The following is a 23,172-nucleotide window of genomic DNA, read 5'->3' as shown; positions in this document are numbered from 1 at the left end:
CAGGGTTGACCTTTATGGAGTCCCTCGTTGTTACCTTTTGGTATGCTATATAATGTATATATTTTGCTTGCTAATTTTTTGTCTTGCTCTCCTAGAATATAAACCCCATGAGAGCAGGGATTGTTGTCTCTTCTGTCCACAGCTCTATCTCCAGCACTTAAAACTGCACTCAATCAATATCTATTGGAAGAATGCCTGTGGCCACGTTCTGCCTTCACATCGAGCTGTGCTGTGTTGTCCTCCTGATAGAGTTAAGCTCTCAAAGGGGCAGTTCACCCTTGTCTCTTTCATCTACAGTGCCTGGCATAATGCCTTTCTTAGAGTGCGAGCTTGATAAATTTTAGAGACAAACACTCTAGCACAGGTTTAATACTTCATTCAGGCCTCTCTGACTTTGTATCTTAGCTCAACAATTGACTGGTCAGAATTTTGGCCAAACAGCAACTTCAAAAGGATTACAGCAGCTTATCTCTGGCCCCTCCCACCATCTGCACAGCTCCCTCCCTGACCTAAGCCACCACCACCTCTAAAAAAGCTGTATTCTTGCAGTGGTTTCCAAACCAGTCTCCTTACTGCCACTCTTACTTACTGCAGATTCTTCTACAATTATCATTGCAGTCAGTGCGATGCTAAAACCTCAGTCAGATCAGGGCACCCCTCCTGTCACAGCCTCCAATGGAACCTCACTCTGAGTAAAAGCCCAAGTGGAGGTAAAATGTCCTAAAAAGCACAATGTGGTCTGCACCCACTTGCCCTCCCACCTTGGCTTCTGTCCAGGCTTGCTCATCCCCTCCAGCCTGGCTGGCTTCCTGCAGTTCCTAGAACTTGAATGTCTGTGCCCACTGTGCAGCTCTTGGACCTGCCCCAGTGCTTCTGGAATGCATTTCCCCCTAGGCATCTGCCTGGCTCACCCTTTTCAGACTTTAGCCAAATAGCACCTATTTGGTGAGACTTTCCCTTATCTAAAATCTCAGCGCCACCTGGACCCTTCACATCACTGTCTGTGCTTTATTATTTTTTTTCCATAGAACTTTGTCATAATCTATCAGAATACTTATGCATGTATTTATCATGTTTATTGTGTACCTCTCCCAGCAAACACGTTACCTCCACGAACCAGAGATCTATGTCTGTTTTCATTTATTTTTTCAGTGCCAAGAACAGTGCTTGGTAGCTGTTAAGTGTTCAATAGGCATTTGGCCAGTGAACTGATTTTAAAACAGATCTCTTATTTGATGCAGACCTTGCTAAATCCTTTATCTTTGTTATTCCGAACTTTCACCACCACCCTCCGAGGGAGGCACTATCATGAAAGAGTGAAGGCAATGGGCTGGACAGTCAAAACAGCTTGGATTAAATGTTCACCCAGTGCAGCACTTAACAGCTCTGGTCTGACGGTCAGTTATTCATCCTCACTAAGTCTCTGTTACCTCATCTGCATGAATACAAGGGAAATGTTACTGGTTACTATTTACTACTATTGGCTATATTTTGTCAGACTCAGTCTAAAGTAACCAGGTCAACAGTATAGGAAGTTTTTCAATCACAGCCGTAGATTCAGGCTTCAAATCCCGTCTTATTTAATTATCCATCTCATGTGATCATTTAAGACTTAATAGCTATTTTGTGTGCACCGTTTTGCAGGAGTAAAGTACTCCGTTCTCTTACCCAATTTTACACAGGAAAAATGTTAACTGCTAGGTTTTAAGTGCCCTGAAAAATGGGATTTATCGGTGAAATGCTCTAAGCGATGAACTCCGTCAGGTTTCAGAGCATTGTTGCAATAATGATACACAGCCTTGTGTCAGCTCTTTGTAATGCTCTGGACAAGAAATGTGTTTGTGGACTTACACTTTGATTTCTATAGAGCAGGAATTGTTTTTGAGTCATCTGAGAATTTTCAAGCTAATAATAGATATCAAAACTGGGGGAAAAAAAGATATTCCCTTTCTGATCCTAAAGAAGAGACAAAGGCTGAGTAGTGGTTAAAACGAATGTCTTTGAATCAGGCTGACCTGATTTTAAATTTTGACAGATACATCATAGGCTCTCAAGAAACAGTTGAATCGATGAATGGCTCATAAACATATAAGCTGTGTAACACTGGGCGAATTTTAAAATGTTAACGTCTTCTCTTGCACAGTGGGAAAAAGATACCTACATCAAGAATATGTTTTAGATGTGGAATCGAAAAAAAAAAAAAGACACTATGAACTCATCTACAAAACAGAAACAGATTCACAGACATAGTAAACAATCTTATGGCTACTGGGGAAAGGGGGTGGGAAGGGATGAATTTGGGATTTTGAAATTTACAAATGTTAGCCACTATATATAAAAATGGATTTTTTAAAAAAGTTACTGCTGTATAGCACAGGGAACTATATTCAGTATCTTGTAATAACCTTTAATGAAAAAGAATATGAAAACGAATATATGTATGTATATGCATGACTGGGACATTGTGCTGTACACCAGAGATTCACACATTGTAACTGACTGTACTTCAGTTTTAGAGAGAGAATATATGTGCATTGGTAAATACTGTGCTTGATATATAGGAAGATTTCAGTAGAATTATTACTGAACAATTTTTCAGTCTACAGCTCAGAATATGAAACCCTCCTCCCCCAGATTTAATGTTTTACATAAGGTGTAAGACTAGAGATTAGCTTAATATCAGATATAAAGATGAGCCCTTTCCAAATTTTCTCCTCTTCCTCATGCATCCTCCCCCCAACTCCAGTTAACCAATCGTCTTGGTACGTCCATAATTCTTACCAAATCTTCTTATAGAACATGTCTTCAGTGCTTCCTTATTTCCTCAACCACATGACAAATCCTCTCTCATCTTTCAAAACTCCACTCAGCTGACCCCTCTGTTAGATGCCGTCCTAGTCCTCCCCAGGGAATTGGATCTCCCCCTAGGTACTCCAGTGGTGCTGGGTTTTTCTTCTCTGTTACAGTGCTCGTTACAGCTTCAAGCCTGCAGGTCATTATTTACATGGCAGTCTCTCCCAGTGGGGAAAGTTGTAAAGAGGGTTCATAATTCATACCTTTGAGGTTGGACTAGATGACTTGTACACCCACCTCGGAGCATTAAAAATATAATAATAATAATGATGATCGTGATTAGCAGCCGTAGTAGTAGTCATCTGTCATGGTACATGGTGAGTAAGCAGTTCGTGTATATATAATAATTATCTGTACGAAGTCTGTGATGACCTAGAATATTATAGGACAGCACTCCAGGGCTTTGGAATACCAAAGATTGCTTCCTATACAAAGAGAAATGACTGGCTCTCAGAATCTTCCTTGTGGGTCTGTGTGGAGACAAAACATTGGAGCCTTTGAGTTTGCTCTTCCTAAAAAAGTTGTCTATAGAAATCGTTTTTAAAATCTTAAAAGAGAAATTGTAATTCCTAGTTTCTGTGCCAAGAGGTAGGTAGGAAGTCAAAGAAAATACTGGGGAAAAACATATTTCTCAGATGTAAATTGTTTACATTTGAAATTACATTAGATGCTATACTTCAGAGTTTAATATGGAGTAACAAGAACATTATGATTAACTCAATGGTAAATTACACCTCCTCTCGTAATAGTCTATATTTGGGGAGAACAACATTAAGATTTTGTGGGTTTAAGGAGTTCTTTTCTCTTGCCAATGAAAATTTCACGTTGGCTCCATTCACTTACTTCAGCAAACATTTGACTTCTGAATATCTGCTGTCAGGTACAGTGCTAAGCACTGGGGGCCAAGTGGTAAACCAGAGAAATCCCTGACTCTGGACAGAAAGAGATAGAGATACTGAATGGGAGGAGTTAATTCCATAAGCATTGCAGTTAATTTCCCTAAGTCATCTGTACTCTTGAGTCTGAAAGATACTCATGGGAGAGGCTGGCAGGCAGTGAAGGTTTCCCTGAGAAAGGTGGATTTGATAGAAAACAGTGCCTTGCCATCCACCAGCCCCAACCAGTGATTGCCAAAAAATGACTTATTCAAACTCCAGTCTGATTGACTACATAGTCCCTTCATGAGAAGGGGCCCGGCATACATTTTGAAGGAGTTCGCTCCCATCCTATTGATTTCCATCGTCGGATTTTATAGAGTGGACAGCTGTGCCATGACTCGCTGTGCCTAATGGCTGGTTCTCTCTTCAGTGGAGAGGAGGGGGCGTTTTGGAGTCCAGGGCATCTCAGATTTAGGAACAAGGTCTCTATGTGTGAGTTAATTCCAGCTCTTCATGATGTGGTGGTGAAAGCGTGGCTACATGTTCCAGCTTCACTTCTAGCTTCAGCTGGTTATCTAGCCTTAATTTCTCTTGGCTCCTCTTTCCTCACTGAATTCTTCTTTGTTTTTTTTTTTTTTCTCATAAACATTATTTCATACAGATTATAGAAATTATTATTATTATTAATTTTTTTAGGGAGGTACTGAGGATTGAACTCAGGACCTCATATATGCTAAGCATGTGCTCTACCACTGAGCTATACCTACTCCCCTCCCACCCAGACTAGAGAAATTATACAACAATTATTATAGAAGTCTTGGGTGTGGGAAAGAAAAGCCTTACTAAGTTTAAATTAATACGTCTTACCATCTGACACTCAAAACTATTGCTATTTGAACACCTAGCTTTCTGTGTGCACATAGGTACTATTTCATTTTAAATGTTGTGGAAGTCTATTTCCATAAAATGCTTGGAAATTGTTTTCAGATAACTTGTGGAGTACATTTTGAAAGTGGACAAATCAGTCAACCAATCAATAATAAAAAGATGGTACTTCTGTCCCTCACATGTGATTTCCCTAAAAACACATGGGGGTGTCTCTGGTACAGCATCATCACTGAGTTTATAGACTCTGCAGTGAGACTGTCCGTGTTATATTCTAACTTTGCTGTTTACTAACTAAGTGATACTGCACAACTCATATTTCTTTTTTAGGTGCTTTTCCCCTTATCTATATACTTACAATGTTGTAGATTAAATGAGAAAATGAATATATATCATTTAGCACAGTGCCTGACTTATACTAAGCACCCTGAAATTATTAGCTCTTGTTACCTGTAAGTGCATGTATGACTCCTTTCATCAGAGTGAGTTCGTTGATGGCACCCACATTCTTCCAGTGTCCCGCACGCAAGGACTGGGTGTCATGGTCAACCTTCCCATCGCTCTCTCACTACTTCCCAATGATCAGCACATGTGTGGATATTAGGTGCTCAATAAAGAGAAGATGTTGAGTGATGATGAAGAAAATGATGATGTGAGATGAATAAGAGTTGCTTTTGATTAGGAAAGGAAAAGGCACTTCTCCATCCTAATCCAAAATTCATCTCTACATCTGAACATTGGTAATGGATTCCTACCAGGACCTCTAACTTCTGGTTTCTTTCTGTTTCATTCTGCCTGGCACATAACGTCAAGATTAATTTTCCTTTTAAAAAAAAATTTGCATCATGCCTTATCTCTTAAAAATATTTATCAGATTCTCAGTAAGTTTTAAACAAAGTGTAAAATCAGTATCCAGGCAGTCAAGACATTCATAATTTACCCTCCCCCCTTTTTTCCTAGCTGCACATCCATTGGTTCCCCAGAATGAACCTTCCACATTGGACATTGCAATCTGCAGTTTATTCCCCACACTTACCTTCCACTTGTCCTACCTTTCTGCCCTTCCTTAATCCCTCCTGTTCCTCCCTCATGTTCCAGCCTTAACCATAAGGCCTTCTCCTTTGGTGAAGTCATTTATTTGTTCTGAAATATTTATTCAGAATGTACTTTGTGCCTGGCACGGCCCTGGGCACTGAGATTAAACAAGGAACCAGAGAGACATAGTCCTTGTCCTCGTGCTTCTGTTCTTTTGGTTCTCCTGCATGTGTGTGTGTGTGTTTCCTCACCCCTCTGGCACATGGCATATGCAGCTTTGTCTGGCAGGTACGTGCTGTATCATCTTCAACTCTCACATAACACCCGGCACATGATTATGGTTCAAGAGATAGTTGTTGATCTGCTTTTTGCAATGATGATCCTATGACGTATGGCCCACATGGTGGGGCTAGGTTGACTGCTTTTCATTGGTCAGCCTCACAGTCTTGCTTCCAAGATCCCATCAATTGGAAAAAAATGTAGTTAAACATTAGCCTCTGGGACAAAACTCAAAACAGAATCCTAAATGATAATAAAATAATAATCTGTATTATTCTGTAATTTATTTTACTCCAGGTAACATATTATAACATAGGGAAGATATTGATAGCCAATTTCTCTTTGGTAGTGTGAAATTAAATGCAATTCTTTATAATAGAGCCAAGTAATACATCCAAAAAGTAGTTTATTCAAACTTCATATGCTGTTACTCAGTTAATGATCTATGTAAGTCTTAATAAAGAAGTTGTCCTGCCCCCTTTTTTTTTAAGTAGCAGGTACACATTATTCACCCCATATATATAGGAATTTCTGCTCATGTTTGACACTTTGCAAAGGTGCTTTTATGGTTTTTTTTTTTAATTCAAGGTCTTTGAAAGCAGTCACCAAGGAAACGATAGCGTAAGTTAGACGTGCTTCACTTACACCTAAAATGGAAAGGCTTGCCATCACGTATAAATACACTTCTCTGAAGCCCACTCCCTCCAGTGATCTGTCTTGAATTTTACACACCGGTTTGTTTTTTATAACAGCATACACCTAGAGCAAGTGCCTACTTTAGGCAGGGGCTCTGAAGCATGTTTCTTCTCTGTCTGACCTTGAATACACAAGCATCTCCTGGTTTGAAACTTCTCCCCCAGTCCAATGAAGTTGGTCCCCATCACTCTACAGTAGCTGTAAAATACTTTCAATCCAGAAAGAAAGGACAATAAGAATGTGTAGCTCTGGTGACTTCCTTTGCTAAACCTACCCCTATGAATGCCTTCTAAACCCAGACAAAAGCCTTGACTCAGTGCTGCGTGAAATGACGCCTGGGATGTGAGGCACAGCAGCAAGGATCGTGAGACCTCCGAATATGGCTTAAATAAAAATGTATTTAAATTATTGTTGATTTAACTGTTACACCAAGCTTTAACCTGTGCCCAAAAATCAAAACAGCCGCAAAGGGCTTCCACAAAGTAAAAGGAATGTCCCATAACGAACCCTGTTGTAAATCATCTTTGTTGAAATTGTGAAATATGTTTCTCATTCTCAGTGTGTTTCTTGGATCTGGGCCAATGTTAATTAAATTGAACTTCATGGCGGTCATTGTGACAGGTACTGTGAGTACACAGATGAATGAGACAGTTTTCCCCTTAAGTGGGACTCATATAGTAAAGAGTAACTATAATGTAAATGAATCATGGCCACAGCCTCCAAACTGTTCTTCCTGCACCCGTGTTTACCCCGTTAGTCCATTCCATCCTCTGTTGCCAGAGGACTGTTACTAAAGCCAAAATGTAACCAAGGCACTCCCAGCTATGAAACTCTGGTGACCACACATTGCTGGGGGGACGAAGTCCATATCCCTTAACAGAGTTCATACATTTCTCTCCTAGCTGCTCCTTGCCTGCCTCTCCAAGCTCATCTCTTGAAATTTTCCCATTTGTTCAAACTCTGGCCTATATTTTTCTCCGGAGCATCATTTATATTCTTTTTTTAACCCCTGGACCTTCCTATTCAGCACTCCTCCCTGGAAAGTTCTTTTTTCCTGCTCTAATCCTTAGCTGGCTGATTCTTTTTCATCTGATAGATCGTTGTTATATGTCACTTTTCCTGAGGAGTCTTTCCTGACCCACCCACATGCCTGTGGTTCCCATCTCCCATCACGTGTGCAGTTACCACGCTGGATGAAATTGCAGATTCTTCCACTGGGAAGGACAGGGACCCTCTCTCTTGCTTAGCACAGACACCCCCCCCCCAACTCCAGAGGTTTCATATATATTTGCGAATTGATGAATCAACAAACTAAGGAATGAGTGGCGAATATTACAAGAAGTGTCTTTAAAGTGAGAATGGAAACCCAGATGAGGGAATAATTTATTCTGCCCAGGGAATGGTGAGGAGGTGTGAAGGAAAGTGATATGAGAAGACATTGGATCTGGCCTCTAAAAGATGAGTAGGAGGGAAAAGAGAAGCCAAACAAGGAACTGCATGAGCAAAGTGTGCAGAGTAGATTAGATCTGGAGGAATCCAACCTGCTTTGTATGGTAATTTAGACGTCACTTCTACCAAACCTTCCTGACAGCCCCCCTTAGAGAGGTTAGATGTCTCTTGTATGCATGCTGAGAGCTCTCTTACTTACATTTCATGGAGTATATTTCTAATACAAAGATTTAAACCTGAGATCTAAAAAACAAATCCATCAGGAATAATCAACTTTGGTTCCATTCATAAAGCATTCTTTCATATGAAAAATTGAACATGTTGACTAAATAATTTGTAATAATAAAATAATTGCTATTATTATGTGATACCGAAGGCAAGTCGGTGGAAGAATAGGAGACGGAGAAAATAACAAAGTGCCATACCAGCTTGCCCCTGACAATCCTGAAAATGCATAGTTGCTACCATGTTGGATGTTAGCATTTGAGACTCATTTTCTTCCAAGAGGTGGGTAAAGGGTTAAAAGACTTTTGACCCCACAGCCCAACCACCACATTCCCTTTATACAGGGAAACTAGAACTCTGGAGTTGTGTGTGCTTAAATAGCAGCTCCGCCTTTGTATTCGATTGCTGTGTCAAGTTCATGGATGCCCAGGGAGACTTTTTTCCTGCATAAAGAAGAGTTTAACATGTCTGTGCAGGTCACCAGGAATAAAGTAAGTTTAATTGATTTGTTTCAAACACTAGCAACATCTGACTCTACAACAGCATCTTTGGAAGAGGGAGAAGGGCTGAGAGAAGCTAGCAAGGCTTTGGTGGAGTGGGCATCGCCAAATGTTAATTATGGAGAAGTGTTGCAGAATTTAGCTTCATACACATGCACTCTAGCTCTTTGATATTATAGTTGCTTTTCAAATCATAGCTCAGAGGCAACAGCCTTATTGGAAACTCTTAAGATTAATAACGACTTTATTCAGCTTATAGCTTAGGGCAGAACCAGCTACAAAGCCAAGACTCCTGGGAATACTGACCCTGCCGATGCAGGTCTCATTTCGCCAAAAGCGTAAGCATGAATTGCTTTAGTCTTTTCAGGGATCTCTGTGCTTTTCTCGGTCCATCTTTTAATACAAAGGAGTGATAAATCATTTCTTCTCCCCTTAAAATCTCAGCTGGCTTTTTGTGGATAGTTTGGTCCTGGAAAAATAGTAACAATGATAATGATAATAATAATAATTTTTAATCATATACACACTTTAGTTCATTTTTTTTCCTTGCACGAGCTCAGTGAGGTAAATATATCCCTTTTTCCATTTTACAGTAAGGGAACAGATGTTTAGCGAGTTTACTTATTTATTTGTTTTTATTGATGGTTAGTTGATTTACAACATTGTATTAGTGTCTGGGGTACAACATAGTGATTCAGTTATATGTGTATATATTCTTTTTCATATTCTTTTTTATTATAGGTGATTACAAGATACTGAATGTAGTTCCCTGTGCTATATGTTAGGGCCTTGTTGTTTATCTGTTTTATATACAGTAGTTTATATCGGCTAAGCCCTGACTCCTAATTTATCCCTCCTCCTCCCTTTCCCCTTTGGTAACCATAAGTTTAATTAATTTCTCAAGTATATACAGCTAGGAAGTTTGATTCAAACCAATTTTTTTCTGATTTCATCTCCCAAACTAACCACTACATTCCACGATTCTCTTCTGTAAGCCCCCAGCTGATGTTTTCATGCCTCTGTCATCTCTTTAGCCTACCCACAGCCAGTGCTGAATCCTGCCCTTTCTTCAAGTAAGTGTTCTCATAGCTAAGAAGCTTTGGAGACTGACAGATGTGTATTTGAGTTGTGGCTCTGCCATTTCAAAGCTGTGTACTTTTTTTCCAGTTAATTAACTTCTCTGAGTTTCAGTTTTCTTATCTAAAAAAATAATAAGAGTACATATCTGAAGGGGTTGGTTGGGGTAGTTCATTGAGATAAGTTTGTGTACTTGAAGTTAGTGTTCCTGGCACAGAGCTTGGCCCAGAATAAGAACTCAGTGAAGCAGGTAGCATCATTCAGGCTGAGCTCTCGTGCCACCTTCTCCGTTGGCTTCATGGTCTCAGTCCTTTCTAAAGCTCCTCCCACAGCATTTACCAACTATATTATTCACTGCTTCCTAGAATTTCTTTTTTACAGATGTTTGTCTCCTCTTACAGGGTAGGAAGTAGGAATGATGCTCACAGTTTTTAACATCTACAAAAAACCAAGAACATTGCCCAATAAATAGTGGTTATATTTTCTTGACCAAATATGTGGCCACATTTCTGATAAAGAATTGCATGGTATTTTAGGATATCAGGGGCAGTAGAAAGTTAGATGGACATCATATTAGGATTTCTAGGGTATTTTTACTCTCTTGGGCAGACTGTGCAACCAAGGGTATAACCTAAGATCTAAAGAGTAGATTCATCATATTTAAATACTGATGAATTTATTTAATAAATGTTTCTGATTTCTTGATTTTAATCTTGAAGTGTGTGTGTCTTTAAAAAAGAATAATGCTGAATGGAAATGTTTAAACCTGGACATTCTGTTGTAAAAAATAGATGCTCAGGTTCCTGAAACTCTAAAAGACATAAAAGGGCTACAGCTGGGAACAGATGATTCCAAGATTACTTCAAACACAGCATCCTACTTCTGGTCTCCAGAAGTGATACCCAGGGATAAATCACGGTGGGGAAGAAAAGAAACTTCGTCTGCTCGTGTTAACGTCACTCCCCACTCTCTGCAGTTTCTCTCTCAGGGGTTTTGTGCCAATGCCTAGATGAGTCTTAGAGAACCAAGAATAAGAATGGCTTTTTAATATTTGAGATCTTCCACAGCGTGACACTTGAATTGTCATGATTTTTGTGTATCCCCTGTCATTCTTACTCAATTTAAGCACCCTGAGGACAGCACATATAGGCTTTTGTGTCTCCAACACCTTAGCCAGTAGTCAGAATTGAAAGTACTCAATAAATTGTGCTCTCGTGTGTCCTGAGCTGTGTGAGAGTACCCCTTACATTTTTTATGTAATTGTCAAACAATCCAATGCCATAGTTCTATATATTTCCATTCCTCTCACACCCATTTTAGAGATGAGGAATATTGAGACCTAGAGAACTAATGATTTATCCAAATCTGTATTGCATCTACTAAATACATAGGTAGAATTTAAACTCACGTCTGTCTGACTTTATACTCTTTTTTTTTTCCTTTTTTTCTTTTTTAATTGAAGTGTAGTCGGTTTCCATAGCCCATACTCTTAACCAGGAGTTGTCAAAGATGCCTGTGCATGAGAATCACCCAGCAACTACTATATCAGAATCTCCAGAATGGAGCTCCAACCACTAAAGCTCTCGAGTAGATTTTTAACACAACCAGACCAAAGATTTGGGGAGCTCTACTCTCAACACTACACTATATGTCCTTCTCAGTAAATGTCTATTGAATGAATGAATGAATGAATGATGGCTATAACTCTTCCACTGATAATATATTCCTGCATTAAGGTTGGCTCTCAAGCAGTGATCCTCAGCCTTGGTGGCTGTAGGAGATACCTGATTAAGGACACAGTAGGACCAGAAGGATATGCTAAAAGTCACACCTTTAGTGCCTCACCGCTTTGCTGGGGGCTAGCACTGCCATCAGGGCAGCTAAGAGCTGGAAACCTCGCTCTCGCTTAAAATTCCTTCAAGTGTTTTAAGTTGTGAAGCTCCCTCCTCCTCTCTTCACCCTCAGGATTGGCCCTCAGTTAAATAAGGCTTATGTCCCTCCTCCAGATCATCTGCTACATCAGACATTATCAGTGATGAGGCCTCTGAGGGTGGCCCAGAAACATTCCATCTGCATGCAGTGATGCCTTCAAGCACTCCTTTATGCTCTGGAGCACCCTCCTTAAAGGGGTGGTGTCTCTCTGCATGGCTGGCAGCTTCTCTGGAAGGTTGACCTCAAACTGCTTTAGCAAAAGCAGCACAAGTGTGCCTCGACTGATGAATGGAGAAAAAAAAATTCAGTTTTAGCTCCCCAATGGACTATTATTCAGCAATAACAAGAAATGAAATACTGATACATGCTATAGTAAGGATGAACTTTAGAAATACTATTCTAAAGTGGAAGAAGCCAGTTACCAAAACAAAAAAAAAAAAAATCCACATATTGTATAATTCCATTTACACCAAATATCCAGAAGAGACTAATCTATAGAGACAAAGAGTAGATGAGTGATTGCCCGGGCTGGGCGAGTTTGGTGAGGGATAGGAAATGACTGCTAATAGGTATGGGTTTTCTCTTTGGCATGATGAAAGGCTCTGAAACTGACTGGGGTAATGGTTGTGCAATGTTGTGAATATGCTAAAAACCACTGAATTATACACTTTATAAGTATGAATTTTATGCTATGTGAATTATATTTCAACAAAGCTGTCCACAAAGGGAGGGTTGGTGGGCAGCACAAGGCAGAAGAAGCATTTCGGTGAAATTATGTATAAGAATTCATGCGATCGCCAGGCAGCCATCACAAATGGGAAAGACTCTGGAAGATTGCCTTCCAGCAGAGGCGTATATAGGACCATAGTTATGAGCAGCTGGTTACCTTAAGGTATCTATAAATTGATTCCATCCTTAACTTCCTATGATGCTTTTTTCCTCTCCTGAGCACGTTACTAATTTATTAATCCTATTCTTTTTTTCCAGCCTTATGGGACTAAGTTCACAGTAATTCCCAGGCTGAAAATACACGAAGTCAGGCACATATTTTATATTTTTTGAAAAGGATTATAAAGTAAAATGTAAAACACGGCTGTTGCTTTGCATATTTTTGCTGCAAGCAACATCAGAGAGCTGGTATTCATTATTTACAATGGGAGAGAAGAATTTAATAATACTGAAAAGTAGGACATGATTCTATCAAAGCCTCCACGTATCAGAGTTGTCACCTCCTTTTTCATCCCCGGGGCCATGGCCTCTCCGACCGTTGAAGCAGACTCACGGATTGGCTGCCTCCAGTCTTTCCCTCCTTAATAACTCAGCCTCTGTCAAGCTGCCAGAGTTACCTTTCTAGAATGCAGTATAAGGCAGGGCAGCCCAGGATGTATAGCTTGGTTCTCAGTTTCAAACCACTTGGATTTGAATCTGAGCCTCAGCACCTATCCACTCAGTCACCTTAGGTAAGTTACCTAATCTTTCTGTGAATCATTGTATGTCCCCCTGTTTTTTAGTGAAGATTAGATGAGAGCTGTTATGTTAAGCTCTGAATCCAGTGACGGGCTTGTGGCAGTCAGTCACTGTAAGCTTTTATTATTATTGCACTTAGATCCAAGTGCTGCCATGTTTCTCCATTTCTCCCATAATGAAATTGAGTTGTTATGAATTAAATTTAATTATCGATCATGGTGGAACCTGGGAAATCTAACCCCAGGTCTGTCTTCTCCCAGTTCACAACCTTCTCTACATGCATCAGTGTGTGGCTCCAAGTTTTTCTCCAGCTCCTTCCTCTGCCATTTGTGTATCTCCCATTAGAAAAGCCCATGCTTCACTCAAGAGGACAACATGATTAGGAAGTGACTCAGGCTTTTCCCAGAGCTTTTGCCTCTTTCCTCTGTGCTGTGACAGCATCAGAGGAGTTTAAGAGAAGTTGACCACACTGAGTCATACTTTATAGGTAAAACAAATAGGACTTCTTAGTGGACCAGATAAGAGAAATAAAGGATTGAGAAAAAAAAGAAAGAGTGACTTTTAAGCTTAGATCTGGAACAACTGGGCATGTGCTGGTGCCACTTACTGATATCGGAAAACCTGGGGAAGGTAGGGTTTTTGAGGGACTAGTAAAAAAGACATCTGCATTAGCTATGTTAGGTTTGAGGTGCCAATCAGATATCCAAGTGGATTTGGTAAAGAAACAATTGAATGTATGAGACTGGGGTTTGGGAAATGGTCAGGGCTATGGATATAAAACTGGGAGTCACAACTCTATAGGTGGGGCCAGTAGAGATAACCTGGAAGAAGCCCTGGGGACCAGCAACATCTGGAGATCGACTAGAGGAAGAGAAACCTGTTAACCGTATACGTGAGAGTTTACTCACCCAGAACCCGCTCGGAGTTAAAGTACTGTCTTATTTATCTTTGTGTGTAGTGGTGTTTGTCATACAAATTTTCAATAAATGCTTGTTGAATTCATTTCAATTCTAAAAGCAAAGAGTGGTAGCCCCTTAGAAATCTCCCAGCCATACACTTTCATGATCTGGAAACATTTGCAGAACAAGAATGAAGGACAACTTCAGCATCTAGTCTAGAGGGGAATATGATCGACAGTTCCATGACTGCTGGAGACAGGCTGATCCTACCTCATAATCTTTCCCTGTCCCCTTCCCCTTTCCCTAGGGACCCTCTCCAAAGAGCACAGCCTCAGTGCTCATGAGGGGATGCCAGAAAGCCCAGGATCCCAGCGTGGTTCTCAAGGCTGAATACCAGGGGTCTTGATAGAGCAGCAGCTGCTGGAACATATGTGTGATCAGTAGGAATTTCCTTTAGTTCTGGACTGAAGCACCTAGAGATACACAATTACCCAATTTTCTGAAAGGATGCATGAGAAACTCTGTAACATCTTCTTTATCTTTGTCATGTTTTTTGCATTGATTTTAACAGTTTAGTATTTATATTTTTTACCTCCTTATTCCTATGACAGATTTAAGAATTTATAAATCAAGACATATCTCCTTTTTTCTCTTCTCTTGCTACTGTTCTGATGAAGGCAACATCGTCCTTCACCTTGGCAAGTTCAGTAGTCTTTTGTCCAGTCTCCGTGTCTCCATTCTCTCCCTGCTCTGCCACCAGAATAACCACTGCTCTGTTAGGACATCCAGCTGCCAAGAACTTCAACAGCTTCCTTGCTACTTGCTTTAAAAAAAAAATTCCAAAATTCTAAGGATGGAATACCACGTCTCCTAGAATCTATCATTTCCAGGCATCCTTTCCAGCATTAGTGCCCATCAACCAGATCCTGAGTTGTAATAAATCAGGCCCCTATTTCCCCTTAAAGTAGTTACTACACTTTCTCTTTGCTGTATCTTAGCACCAGCCATTTCTTTAGCCAAGTTGCTTCACCTTTTCTCCATCTGTTACCATCCTACTCACACCGTCTTCAGGGAGACTTCCTTACTCACCCCATGGGAAGGAGAAATTCTTGTCTATATTTTTGAAAAGACTAGTGTTTATGTTTTTAAAGGCAGTTATCAGATAGATGATGGTGATTATGATGAAGATAGGTAGGTAAGTAGGTAGGTAGATAAAGGTTTGTTGATTTTGCCTTGGAACATTTTCAATTTCAACATACTATACTTCGCATGACTTACAGAAGGAACTCTAACACTATTGACTAAATGAATAAGTTTGTGACCCAATTAACCCAGTATGATTAACTCCCACTTCTCACAGTTTATCCATTGTATAATTCTAGGTCTTTATATATTGAATTTTCTTAAAGTTGGGGCTCTCTATGGGGCAACCATAGGTCATCACATAGGTGATTTCATTTCACAAATACTAATTAAGGTACCCGGATGTCCCAGGTCTTATCATGGATTCTGAGAAGCAAATTATAACTATGAACCACACACTCCTGCCCTCACAAAGCTTACAGATTCATGGAGGTGACTGCACTTAAATAACAAGGGCAGGTAATAACCCCGGGGGAGGGGTGGCTTCCAGGAGGAACCTATATGCCAGCAGAGACCTGAAGGATCCACACAAGTTAGTGGGACTAAACTGTGTGTGTGGCAGTGTGCGAGGATGAGGGTACACGGGGGACCATGTGAGGAGGCTGGGCAGAGAATGGAGAACAGTGAAGCCAGTAAGAAAGTCCTCATGGGAAGAGAGGAAGAATCAGAGAATTACAAGGCATTCCCCATGGGCAGGATATAAGCGAGCGAAGTGGAGGAGGTAAGGCCGGGAGAATGGGCAGGTCCGAGATGTGAAAGGTGTACTCGCACGTGTGCCTGTGGGTCTTTGAAGGATTTTAAGTGGGACGTTGACATGACCTGACCAGCCCTTTGGAGAGCCGGCTGTCGTCCACGTGCCAAGCGGACGGGAGCTACGCCAACAGGAGCCCCCAGGAGGAGGCGCTGGCGGGCAGCGCAGGCTGAGGGACCGCTGGGCACTTGGTCCAGGCCTGGGTCACAGAGTAACTGCCGTCTCTGCCTCTCCCCAGGGCTTCCAGGGCAGCGGCTGAGGAGACCTCCCCGCGGGGCAGCACGCAGTAGCTGCACTCCGGAGAAGCAGCAGTAACATGGGCGCACCTGTCTGAAAGGCATTAAACACCAACAGACCCCATTCCGAAAGGAACCATGTCCAAGAAAGGGCGGAACAAGGGCGAGAAGCCCGAGGCGCTCATTGTCGCCCTTCAAGCTGCCAACGAAGACCTCAGGACCAAGCTCACGGACATCCAGATAGAGCTGCATCAGGAGAAGTCCAAGGTGAGTGGGGCTCCCCGAGGCCGCGGCCTGGGAGGCTCTGGCCGCCCCCGTGGGCCCCTGTCCGCCGGCTGCCAGAGAGGACGACGACCCCTACACGTGCGGAGATGCTCTGGTAGGGAAAGGAGGGGGCTGAGCACGGATTCGCAGAGAATGGGACAAACCTGCTTGGCTCGGGCGGCTGGACTCCGCCTCCCCAGGAAGCCAGAGAGGAGAATTAAGACCCCGCCCCGCCCCACCTCGGGACACTTACATAGGGAGATCCCTTTGGGCAGGTTCTAACCGTGTCCTCTATAGTTATTCCCCCCGGAGCATTTAAAGCAACCTTTCTAAAATGAGTCCCTCCACTGCTCAGAACCTCCAAAGGCTTGCTGCCTCTCAGTCACAGGTTCCCACCCCACCCCCCATCACTCTGCGCCAGCCTCTTCACTGCACCAGGAGAGACACATTGGTCACACTGGGGCCTCTGCCCTTGTTCTTCCCTTCCTCCCCTTCCTCACCCTCTTCAGGTGTCAGCCCGAGTCCCTCCCATCTGACCACAGACTCTGAAACAGAGCCCTTCCCAGGCCCACACTCCCTCTGGCCTCTTCGCAGTTCATTTCGTAGCAGTTTTTATGTTTATTTACTTATTTCATGCTTCTCTCTCCCAAGTGTCCCCTCCATGACAGCAGAGTCTCACCTCCCCTCTGTATCCCTAGAGCCTAAATAAGTGTCCAGAACTGGAAAGCTCAACATGTATTTGTTGACTGAGCAGGGGAATGACTAAAAGGTGATTCCTTGCTTACATCTCAGTTTCTTCGACAGTAACATACTACTATCCTGTAGAGCTGTGATGAGGTTTCAATGAGACAAGTGCAGAAAGGAGTAAGGAGGAATAAAAGGTTCATGTTGAATGCTCAGAGAGCTGCCTGCTACAATGGGGAATGCTAACAAAAATCATTTGTGGGAATATGCCTTCTAATATGCTGTACGCTTGAGTCTGTTGCTAACTAGACTAGGGAAAGTCTCTTTACTTCTCTGGATCTCATGCGTTAAATGAATAAGTGCTAATACTTGACCCGTGTGGTGTGGATATCAAACAGGGTTCGTGGATAGGAAAACATTTTGTTTTGTTTTGTTTTGTTTTGTTTTGTTTTGTTTTGTTTTTATTGAAATATAGTTGATGTACAATATTATAGAAGTTGCAAGTGTGCAGTATAGTGACTCACAGTTTTAAAGGTTATGCTCCTTTTACAGTTATTATAAAATATTGGCTATATTCCCTGTGTTGTACAATGTATCCTCGTAGCTTATTTTGTACATGATAGTCTGAGGAAAGCATTTGGAAATACCCGACAGGCATAAGACATTTTTGCTCCCTGCAATCCAGACTCAACCAAGTCAGCATAAAGTAGCCTTAAGGAGGTAAATCTGTGCAGTAAAGAAATGTTCTTGCCATCAAGCTGCACATCACAAACCAGCAGATCTCCTTACTCTTTTCAATCAACCTCTCCTTCCTTGACCTTACTATTAAATTGTGATCAGTTATTTTCTCCCAAATCTATGTCTCCTGGTTTCAGCAATAATAAAGCTTGGATTGGCCAAAACTCCTGGCCTCGGGTCTCAGCTAAGCCTTGGCCTCAGATAGCCAGACCCCAATGTAAAGTTTGTGAAGGAAATTTTTTATTTTCCATGAAGCTGAAAGGAATGTGATGTTATAAAACAAAAACAAAAACCAAAACTGAAAACTGCTGTGTGGGAGTCAGAAGACCAGAATATGGTCTTTCTCTCTCCTCGGGGACGAATTTCAGTGTCTCCGTTTCCCAATCTGTAATTCAGATGACTGAACCTGTTTTTCCATGTCTGTGTCTCTCAAGCATCACTGTGTACTAGAATAACCTGAGGGAACTTATTAAAAACTGAGATCCCTGGGCCTACAAGCCAAGGATTCTGATAAAGTAGGCAGGTGGAGGACCAGCACTGCAATCCCAGCAAACAGTCCAGGCAGCCTTCAGGGAGGGGTTTCTCCACCTGCGTGTTGACAAACACTTCATTCTGTGATTCCTGCCAGGTTGACAGTCTCTGAACATTTCACTGGTTTTAACTTTCCTTGGGGCAACGTAACATTTCAAGGGAAGCAGACTCCTTTAATTGTAGTAACAACAGAATGACAAACTACATTCCTAGGGAGAAGCCTGTCTGTCTGGAGACTGGGAACCATGCCCTGCTGCTGATTTACAGAGAGCCAACTCATGAGATTTTAAAGAAACAGGCCCTGCAGATCCCACACTGCCAATTTCCACACATTCAAGCCTTTTAAAAGGGGTAGCTCTCAAACGTGGACAGAGCTGCCTGTTTATCCAGGGTCTAAGCCAGCAGGGCAGGCGTAATCTCCTCTTCCTCTGACAAGAAACTAGAAGCCAGACTTGAATAAAAGCACTGCCCTCACCCTCCCCTCTGCTGCCACCCTCCCCAGCCTCCTCTCTCCCTGGCAGTTAATTACAGTCCCAGCACAGGGGCTACAGCAAAGCCTCACCGCCTGTCAGCTGCACTTCCCCAAAGAGCAAAGGGAATTTAGCAAGCAAACAAGTCATAGAGCAGTTTTATTAAAATAAATACAATCGTGTTTCCAAAGGCCCAGGCTTTAAGAGAGAGAATATGAACAATGCTGGCATGTGAATTCCCACTGTCAGTTTGGCTCCAAGGCTATGATGATAAAATGACAATTTAGCCACTGGGGAGTGGACTCGTTAAAGAGTGAAACCTTTGGAGTGATGGCGCATTACTCATTTTTCCAGAAAGACGAATCATCCCATTGACATTTGCAAAACGCATTGCAGGCAGAGCAGAGTCATAAATGCTGTACTTTATTGAATGTTTACTGTCTGTCACACTCTGTAAGAAGTGCGTTTCCTCCTGACAGCATCCCAGCATTCACCTCGCACCTGAGTGCCCCTGAACAGGTTATGAAATCCTTCTGTGTCTTCCTTTACTCGTCTGTTAAATGGGATCATAGTAGTGTCTACATCCTAAGTATGCGTGTGTTATTTTTTGGGCAGTTAGTTTGTGGCAGACACGTTAAGTGTTATAATTCTGTTATCTCCTTTCATCCTCGCTACCATTCTCTCAGGGGAACATTGTTGCTTTGTACATTTTACAGACGAGGAAACTGAGGCTGGGAGAGGTAAAGCAGTCACCCAGAGTCACAGAAGGTGGTGACAGAACTGGTTCTTCAACTCCCTTTTTAGCTCTTTTTTTTTTTTTTTTTGGAGTATGTTTTTTCCTAGTTTTATTGAGATATAACTGACATATAACATTGTATTCATTTTAGGTCTGCAACACCATGATTTGATGATGTATGTTTATACTTTGAAATGATTACCACAATAAGTTGAATCAGTATCCATCACCTCACAGAGTTACAGCGATTTTTTTACTTGTGATGAAAACTTTTAAGATCTGCTCTCTTTGCAACCTTTAGATACTGTTAACAGGATTGCTAACTGTAGTCACCATGCTGTGCATATATCCTCAGAACTTATTTATCTTATAACTAGAAGTTTGTACCTTTGGACCACCTTCATCCATCTCCCCATCTCCTACATCCTGCCTCTGGCAACCACCAATCCATTCTCTGTATTTGTGAGCTCTATTTTTATTTATTTATTTTTTTTAAGATTCCACATACAAGTGTGATTGTACAGTATTTGTTTTTCTCTGACTTATTTCATTTGGCATAATGTTGCAAATGACAGAATTTCCTTCCTTTTTATGGCTGAATAATATTTCATTCTGTGTGTGTTTGTGTGCGTGCATGCATGTGTGTGTGATGTCACATTTTCTTTATCCATTTATCCATCAATGGACACTTGTTTCCATGCCTTTCAAAGCCGATGCTCTTAAAAAATGTGAAGGTCTGGAAAGTACTGAAACCCTTAGGCAGAGGACGAGAGGATGTCAGCATTTTTCTTCCACTATTTTTGCAAATTTCAAATGGAGAAACAAAGTGGGAGGGGGGTGGGAACATACCCGTGTCCTTCTCCCATAGATGCCTGCATTTCCACTGCAGGGAAATGAAACAAAAGTGTGAGACACAGTCAAGTTCTAGTGAATAGAAATTATCTCAAAGTCTTGCTGAGAGAGATAAACATACACATAAGTAGGTCACTTAGACCAGACTCCAGGCATCAGGGCCAAGAGGATGTGACGATGCAGGGGCTGTAGTGGAGAGGAAAGAGCACAGAGTGAGGTCTTTATGCCAGACGACCCTGCATTTCTGGGCCTATGTTTTCACATCCATAAAACAAGCAGATTGTGGACTAGATAAAATAGCTAAGGTCCTTCCCAAATGGTAGGGATTAGTCAGGAAAGGAAGCTGTCTGCTCTAGCCCTTAGGGACCCCTCAGGTGTCAGACCTTCCCCTAGTCCCGTGTACTCCACCACATCACCCTATCTTATTTGTTATTTGCTTGTGTGTTGCCTGCTCCCCCCACCCCAATGAAATGTACACTTTTATGTGTAAGAGACCATGTCTGTTTAAGGGATCCTCTAAGGAAGGGATCCCCAGTGTTTGCAATGCTGCTGGGCATGTCGGAGACACTCAGTCCTATTTGTTGAATGACTTTTCATGATTCTTTTTTAAACAACCCCATGGCGTAAGTACGTTATAGTATTTATTTAGGTGGGAAACCTCAGGCTCCAGTGGAGAAAGTATTTCCACCCAGGTCTGTTTTCCTTGGACCAGCACTCTGAACCATTGAGCCATGGTATTTTCCTATTTCTCTGCTCCCTATGATGCAGGAAAAATGGATGTGGGGCGTGAGGAGGGCCATGTCCCAGGTCTCAGCTGAGCCCCTGGGACATGCCCCGCCAAGTGTGGGTCCTTAGCTTCACGCGGGAAAGAATTCAAGAGCAAGCCACAGTTGAGTAAAGGTAGATTTATTTTGAGAGATACATACTGCATAGAGTGTAAGCTGTTTCAGAAGGCAAGAGAAAGGCCACGAGGTGTGGAAGTTGGGTACTCAAGTAAAAGTAGATACACACTCCATAGACAGAGTGGAGGAGAGAGCAAAAAGGGCAGTGAGGGTCAGTGTTGCCAGTTTTTATGGGCTTGGTAGCTTCATATGCTAAGAAGTGGGAAGACCATTTTAACTACCCTGGGGAAGGGGCTGAGATTCCCAGCAAGTTGGCCATTACCCTCTCTTTGACCTTTTACAGTTAGCCTTGGAACTGTCATGGCACCTGTGGGCATGTTATTCACCATGCTAATATGTTATAATGGGTGTATAATGAAGCTCAAGGTCTACTAGAAGTCAAATCTCCCACCATCTTGAGCCTCAAGGTCTACTGGGGGTTGAATCTTCCGCCATTCTGGTGTTAACTGCTGTCATTCCTTGAGTGGCTATGCCCTGCTCCCTTCCTTCCCGTCTCACCTGGACACCGTGATCCGCTGTGCAGGGTGTCTCAGCGCACCAGGGATGGTGGTGAGACCAGACCGGAGTTGCCACCCTTGAAACAGCCCTTCAGAGTGCAAAGTGCTTTTGCAGTCTTCACAGTGAGCCTGGGACAAAGGCAGGGTGTGATGACTATTCTGATTTCACTGAGAAGTGAGTTCTAACCACGTAACTCATTGGCTCCTGATGACACAGCCAGTGGAAGAGCCAAAATGGGAATTCCTATCTTCTCTAAGGGGGCGGTCAGGGTCATGCTATCTTACCTCACTGCACTCTGTTGCCTCCAGGGCACTCTCAGAAAATCAGCCAACCTTCTCTATCCTCAGGTGAGTGCTCTAGGGCATCCTGGTTCAGTGTCTTCATTGGGCATCCAGTATTTCTTGCTTTCTGCAAATTTTGTTTTCAGGAAACCTCAGTGCTTAAAAGCAAGAAATGAAATGAGAGAAGCTTTCGTACTTCCGCAGGTTGTAGAAAATCTCCCTTCTGCGTGACCTTCTTTGGTGACAGCCTTTCCGACTTCACATCTCCTGTTTGAGAGTTACTTGGCGCCCCTGAAAACCCCTGCCAGCCTACTGGGAGTTCAGCTCTCCAGCAACATCCGATGCAGATAATCCAACCTGAGCCTTCTGCTAGCCTGTCTTGTCCTGATAACCTCTCAACCCTCCTTACCTTTGACAGGCTGCCCAACGTTTAATCCTAGATTTCTAAGATCATGTTAAAGCTCAAACATCACTTTCTTCATCTTACCTGAGTTTACGCTGGCACTTTTCAAAGGCCAGACTACAATGAGGGCAGAAGAGGAAAATATAAAATATAATATGAGGCCATGGGGGCTAGTCGTGCATTTTCTTCCTTCTGTCAGAGGGTAAGCTTTCCCCAGCAGGACAAATTTTCCTGATGATCATTTTTTCCATAAAACCTTGGTAGAAGGGATAAGGGTGTGTATCATTCCAAGCCCAGTTCAGTGCTCACCCCCTGGCCCTGTCCCACCCCTCACGCCAGTCCTTCTGCATATGCATCATCCCTATGTCTTCCAAGTTAAGATCAGATGCCACCAGGGAACTCAGGACATCTTGACGAAACCCCATTTTATCTTTGAACATCTCTTCCTGTTAGGAAAATAGTTGTTATGGCCGTTATGCTGATAATGGAATAATAGTAGCATTCGTCT

General features: G+C 42.2%; 1 protein-coding gene across 2 annotated transcripts in view; it reads left to right on the top strand.

The window, feature by feature from the left end:
- Positions 1-23,172, top strand: part of JAKMIP2 (janus kinase and microtubule interacting protein 2) — a 152,068-nt gene that overhangs the window by 74,320 nt on the left and 54,576 nt on the right. For both annotated transcript variants that reach the window (XM_010959619.3, XM_010959618.3), the window contains exon 2: positions 16,308-16,572. In XM_010959619.3, the coding sequence (XP_010957921.1) occupies positions 16,444-16,572 (129 nt within the window). In that variant the 5' untranslated portion in view covers positions 16,308-16,443. The remainder of the gene's footprint in view (positions 1-16,307; positions 16,573-23,172) is intronic.

Source organism: Camelus bactrianus, chromosome 3 (assembly GCF_048773025.1).
Source record: "Camelus bactrianus isolate YW-2024 breed Bactrian camel chromosome 3, ASM4877302v1, whole genome shotgun sequence".
In the NCBI taxonomy this organism is placed as follows: Eukaryota; Metazoa; Chordata; class Mammalia; order Artiodactyla; family Camelidae; genus Camelus; species Camelus bactrianus.
The sequence above is the reverse complement of the archived record's forward strand: the minus strand, read 5'-3'. Positions and strand labels throughout refer to the sequence as shown.